Source organism: Macaca nemestrina, chromosome 10 (assembly GCF_043159975.1).
Source record: "Macaca nemestrina isolate mMacNem1 chromosome 10, mMacNem.hap1, whole genome shotgun sequence".
In the NCBI taxonomy this organism is placed as follows: domain Eukaryota; kingdom Metazoa; phylum Chordata; class Mammalia; order Primates; family Cercopithecidae; genus Macaca; species Macaca nemestrina.
The window spans coordinates 48,295,578-48,302,055 of NC_092134.1; the positions used below are offsets into that span (position 1 = coordinate 48,295,578).

A 6,478-nucleotide genomic window follows, 5' to 3' on the forward strand; every position below is an offset into this window, starting at 1 on the left:
CACTTCTCAGAATCTATATGATCTGAGGAGTGAAAGCCACAGAGAGAGGCCTCCAGTTGAAAGCCACATCTGAACTCTCCAGTCAACAGGTGGCATCAATGGCCAGACATTTTAATGAGCTATTTTGGAATTCTCATCTAGTCAAGCCTTCACATGACTACAGACTTAATCAACATCTGACTTTAAGTGCATGAAAAACCCAAGCAAGAACTGTCCAAGTTAGCCTAGTCAACCAACAGAACCAAAAGGTATAATAATAAATTATTTTAACTTTCTAACTTTGTTTCACAGCAATAAATATTCAGAACATCTCTCTTTATAAAAATAAACAAAAACTTTACTGCCCATAAAGTAGCTAGTGTCTGTTCTCTACAACTGAGAACCCCGATCAATACATCTATATTCATAACACAGCAATAAATATTCAGAACATCTCTCCTTATAAAAATAAACAAAGAAAACTTACTGCCTAAAGTAGCTACAGGGTCTGTTTTCTACAACTGAGAACCCCAATCAATACATCTATATTCATAAATGAAATTAGCTTCTAGTTTCTTTTATTTGTGCTATGCTTATACAATTTTGATCTGAAATAATGGCTTTTAGAAATAAAGTATTTTTGCTCCTTAATGGGTTGTAAGAATTTAGTTTAACATCTTTCCTAGTTTAGCAACATTTGAGAAGTCTCTTTCCACCTCTTTGCCATATTATTGATTTGTTTTTCACTTTTTCAAATAATTTTGATAATTTTTCTTGAAAAATCATTAATTAATTTTAAACTATCATCCTGTGCAATAAATAATGTTACAAATAATTTAAATTAAATAATTTATGTAAGAATGAATATATAATATAAATTATTAAATTATTATACAGGATAATTTAAATTAAATTTCAATAAATCCAAATTTAATAAATAATACATATTAGTAATAATTTAATGAATAAACTTATAATAAATTTAATAATTTTAACAATTTAATATTTAATAAATTAAAATTAATAATTTATGTTTAAAATAATTAATTCTACTAATATAAATTTAATAATTTTAAATATTTTAAATAATTAACCATTTTAAATAATTAAATTAATTTAAATTTTCTGGGAAAATTATTTTATTCATTGAGATTGTCAAATATCTTTTATAAGGCTCTGATCTGTTTGATCTTGTTAGAGATCAGATTAGATTACATTACATTAGAGTCATATACAAGATCTCATAATTTTCTAAACCACTGCTGTAACTGTAGTTGTATCAAAATTCACGTAACTAATTCCTACAATTGTGTTTTCTTTTATCTTTTTCATAATTAGACTATAAATAGTCTGTATAACTGTCAATGTATTTATATTTTCATTGTTTAAACCTAGTAAAAATAAACAAAACATGTCATTAACATTCCTCATAATTCAACCATAGATAATCACTGTCAAAATATACAGTAAATCTTTACATAGCAATTCATGCTGGTGTTCGGGACAAAAATCTTGGAGCCACCTTCCTCTCTTCATTTTGTACCAGTCCACCAATATATACTTTTCTTTCCACTTTAAAACAATTTCCAGAATATGACCATATTTTTTCATGTCTACTGAAACCACTCTCATCTCTTAACATATTATTGCAATAGTCTTGTAGTAGCTTGACTACCTCAAGGCATATTCTCTACACAGTCAACAGAATGATTGTTTCCAAATAAAATTCAGATACTGTCATTGCTTACTCAAAAATTTTTATATGTTGAGAATAGAATCCAAAGTCCACAAAATGGTTTAGAAGAGCCCTATACCATCTAATCCCTTGTTTTCTCAGATAAAACTAGAAACGTTTACTTACTGTTTTGCAAACATTAAGTCCACTCAGTGGGACTTTATACTTCCCTCTTTCCAGAATACAGGCTTCTTAGATAATCATGTGACTCAGCTTTACATTCATTAAGTCATTGCTCAAATAGAGACCTTGTCATAGAGACCTTCCCTGACGATTTAAAACAGCAAACCCCAGTCTCTATCTTCTTACATTTTTTTCCTTCATAGCAGTTACCACTATTGAAATATTGCATATTTGTTTATTATCTGTCTGCCTACACTGCAACATTAAAACAGAGGAGCAGAATCTTTGCCTGTTTTGTTCACTGAGGTATTCTCAGTGACTAGAACACATTCTATCACAAAGCAATATTTGTTGAATGAATATGAATATCTACATTCTAATTTATACTAATACCTACATAAATGCCATTTAATTTTAAAATAGCTTTTAACATATCATGAATATTTTTCCATTAAATATTTGTCTAAGTCATTTTTAAAAATAGGTATATTATTCAACAAAAAAGGTCTTGTTGAACATTTAGAATGCTGCCATTTCTCATTATAAAGCAAGCCAAGATTAATTCTAATTAAATCTTTGATTTTTCCATTAGTCTTACAACAATTCCAAGAAGCAAATTGGCACAGTTCAAGAAACATACTGTTGGGCTTTTCAATCAAATGATTATATTTTTCCCAAAAAATGATGTATATACTGATACTGCTAAAACAGTCTATTGATTAGTTTTATTTTCTTTAATATAAAATAAAAAGGATGTCTAGCATTAATTAGAACTGCGGAAACAAAATGCTGATGGTATTTACTGAAGACCTAAGAAAGATAGTAAAAAAAAAAAGAAAAATGAATGAACTAAACCCAACAGTCCAATATACAGTAGATATATTAGAAATACACTAAATGTATACACATGTGCACAGTAAGAGATAAGAACTATAAGCAATTGAGTTTACTAAATTATAATTTGTTCATATGTACAGAAAGCTTATCTGCCAGACAGATGAAAACAGTACTTACTTAAAATACCAGTATCTTCCAGGTCCTGAAGAATGAGCTCTTCAACAGCTTTACTCCTGTTCTTTATGATGTTAATACAATGAAGAACTGATTCTGGTAATTCAACCGAATCCTAAAAATTTTAATAATACAAGAAACTGTGAAAGTGTTTATTATCAAAATTATGTGTCAAATTTTGGATGCTTCATTCCACATCAAAAATGTGAACAAAACATGTAAATGAAATAAAAGGGTTCCATACAAGCAGCATAGTTCAGACAAATATATTTGGCTAAAGTTTGCTTTTAATTTTCAGGTGGTTGTGCATTTCTAGAAAACTCTAAGAAAACAAATGAAAAGAGTTACCTACACATCACTTTTGTTAACTTTATTAGAGGCTGTTTATTTTTGAATGCCCTCAATAGTTGTATATATTTTTAGATTAATTCCAACTTCAAGTAAATTGTATCAAATATTAATCAAAGCTGCAAGATTATTTTTTCAAAATACTTAATGTCAAACTAATACCTGATATAATTATTTATTCCATTCAAAACTGGCTTTGTGATTATCATACACAAACTTAGTCACATTTGTGAACTGTTATAAAATATCTATCAATACAGCCTATATAAATCGATTTGTAAATTTTCTAAATAGCTAAATATATTGATATGCAAAATGTGAAAATTAAATTCCTTCCTCCAATAACACCATAACTAGTTAGAAAATATAATGCAAATAAATAATATTCATAACAACAAAATACTTGAAGCATCTATGAACAATTTTAATAATAATCTTGAAGTTACATATATCTACATGATGACAACACTTCCTTGAGGGACTTCAAGCATAGCATGAATGAAACAATATAAATGTTTCTATATAGAAGAACATGATATGCACCTGCTTTCATTTAACTAAAAATAAATATTGTCTGCCATACTGTGTTTTCATGTGTTGAATTTAGGATTTATAGCCAGCTTTATTTTCTCCATCCTAACTAATGAAATTCAGTGTTTAGTTTTGAGAATGAACATCAGAAGATAATGAGAAAATACTACCTTTCTCTTAGTACTACAGAAAAGCATGTAAAATTATATGTCATAAAATGAGTCCTGATAAAGTAGTGTATTAAAAATAGTGACAAAAATATCAATTCTATTTTTCTGACATCTGTCCTGCATTGAGATTTCTATTTCTTGTTTAACTAAGAAGCATTTCAAATGAAACGACCTGGATTATAGAGATTGTTGTTATGTCCTGGGAAATATAGTTCATAATCTTAAATCCTTAGTTAATAATTTTTTCCCCTGGTAATAATACTTACATTGATTCTAAGTGATATAAATAATAGTGAGGTATCTTAATTGAAATAGAAGGGCTTTAAAATTTTCTTCTTCCTTTATATAAAAAGGTATAACATAATACAGTCCATTATTCTGTTAGATTTCATATTCAAATAAAAATTTCAGATTTTTTTGTCTCATTTAAATTAGCTCTGGATAAAAGACATAATAATGTAACAATATTAATTTCTCTAAATGTAATGGGTAGGTTTAGTGCAATCCTAATAAAATACAAAGTTCTGAAATCTTTAAAAAATTTTCTTTTTTAAAAAAAGCTTAGTTAAGATCTGAAAATAATAAAACAATGTGAAGAATTTGATCCATTCAATATTTAAAAATATACAACAGTAAGAAAATAATGAACAAAGTAATGGAAAAGAATAGACAGCCTTGGATAGATCATATGTACAATAACTATCAATAAGACAAATGACAAATCAATTGAGAAAAGGTGGATTATTAAACAAGAGACACTGGAAAAATTGGCTCAATATGTGCAGGAGATTTTCAAATTAGTTCTACATTTCATAACATTCCTGAAAATAAATTCCAGTTGGATTAAGGATATTGGTATAAATGAATAAATCCATGAATGAACTCTGTAAGCATATAAACATTGGTAAAAATACACAAATAAAAGGATAATTTGTTTTATTCCCAAAAGTAACCATTTTGATATGTCAAAAGATTTCACATACATTTTTCTTCCCATGTAATTTAATCATGCTAAAATGTTCACAAGTAAAAACAAAAATCAGGATAAAAATATATATAATAATAATTCCAATTTTATGAAGATAGGTGACTATATATTAAATATAATTTATATTTATATAAATTGTTTATAACAATGCTGCTAAAAATGAGAAGTATATAAAAATATCCTAAGAAAGTAATATTTCTCCTGAAAAGCCTACTCCTGTTAAAGGGCTCAAAAGTGCAATACTTACGGTATCACTATCATCACTCTGGGTTTCTGATTTTGAATCACTCTCAATGTCCTCTTTTTCCAAGGAGGAAATGCTGAGTTTATCCAATTCAGCTTCTATTTCTGCTTTGAGCTTTGCATCATCATCGTCCATTATTCTTCATAATAAAGCACAGAACTGCTTTAAAAAATGAAGAGGCTAATATGTCGCTAAAACTTATGTGTTCTCTAATTTGTCATACCAATCCAACATATTTATTTAAACATGTTTTAATTTAACAAAATTTTATCACGCCTTCTTATGGTTACACCAAACATTGTTTTATCTCTTCAATCATTCTTTTCAAAATTTGACTACAAAATGATCAACTGTAACTGTACCATAATACTCTTGATTTATATGTTTATATAATTGCACTATATATAATAAAGATCAGAATTGTTTATAAAATTTTTGTTTCAGTGATTAATACATATAAATGTATGTATGTATGCATGAGTTGCAATGTAATATGTGTTTTTATTAATGTTCTGGGGTTTTTTTATTTTTCACTGTTGGTCTTAATCCCAAAAAAGGTTTGAAAACATACTAGTCAGCTATCGTTTTATTTTTCGTGACACTACTTTAAACTTATTTTTTTTTCTTTCCTCAAGAGCCTGACCTTCCCACCTATCTTCTTGTTCTTTTCTTCATTCCTTCTTTCCATCCTCTTTCCCTTTCGTTAATTACTCCTTTCACTCTATTCAATCATCTCAAAATCAACTCTACCGACAACCTTCTCCCTCACTCACTCAAAAATAAAAAATAAAATAAAATAAGAAAGAAAGAAAAGAAAAGGAAAACAAATGAAATGAAACTCCAAACAGAACCAGGGCAAAATATTATCCTGCAATGGAACTCAAAGTGCATTTAAAAGGCTTTATTAGAAGGAAAGTTATATTTTTTTTTCTATGCCTACAAAGCAAAATGCACAGGTATAATAAACTTTACGTAGAAAGAGAGGCAGGAGAGTATGGTGGAGGTAAGAGTCATTTCCTTTACCATGACCCTCTCTATTCGTCTACTAGCTCATTAGATCACCCCTGTCCAATTACGTATTTGAGCACTTACGCAAGTTTAAATTTTCTATTAGCAACTTTTTAAAAACAAAAGAGAATCAAGTACAGTTAATTTTTACAATATATTTTATTTAACCCAACATATCCAAAATATTTCAACGTGTAATCACAAAATTAATTATTAATATCATGGCAAAGAGTTTATATTCTTTCTTTGGACAGTAATTCTTAGAAATCTGTTGTGTGTTTTACACCTGCAGCATATCTCAGGATTAGCTGCATTTCAAGTCCTCAGTAGCCACCTGTAGT

At 28.1% G+C, this 6,478-nt stretch overlaps 1 protein-coding gene across 3 annotated transcripts in view; it reads right to left on the bottom strand.

Moving 5' to 3' along the window:
* The window catches only part of LOC105473267 (leucine rich repeats and IQ motif containing 1), a 239,268-nt gene that overhangs the window by 222,093 nt on the left and 10,697 nt on the right, over positions 1-6,478 (bottom strand). For all 3 annotated transcript variants that reach the window (XM_071071347.1, XM_071071349.1, XM_071071348.1), the window contains exons 2-3: positions 5,133-5,268; positions 2,852-2,963 (exon numbers count right to left, since the gene is read on the bottom strand). In XM_071071347.1, coding sequence (XP_070927448.1) covers positions 2,852-2,963; positions 5,133-5,268 — 248 coding nt within the window. The remainder of the gene's footprint in view (positions 1-2,851; positions 2,964-5,132; positions 5,269-6,478) is intronic.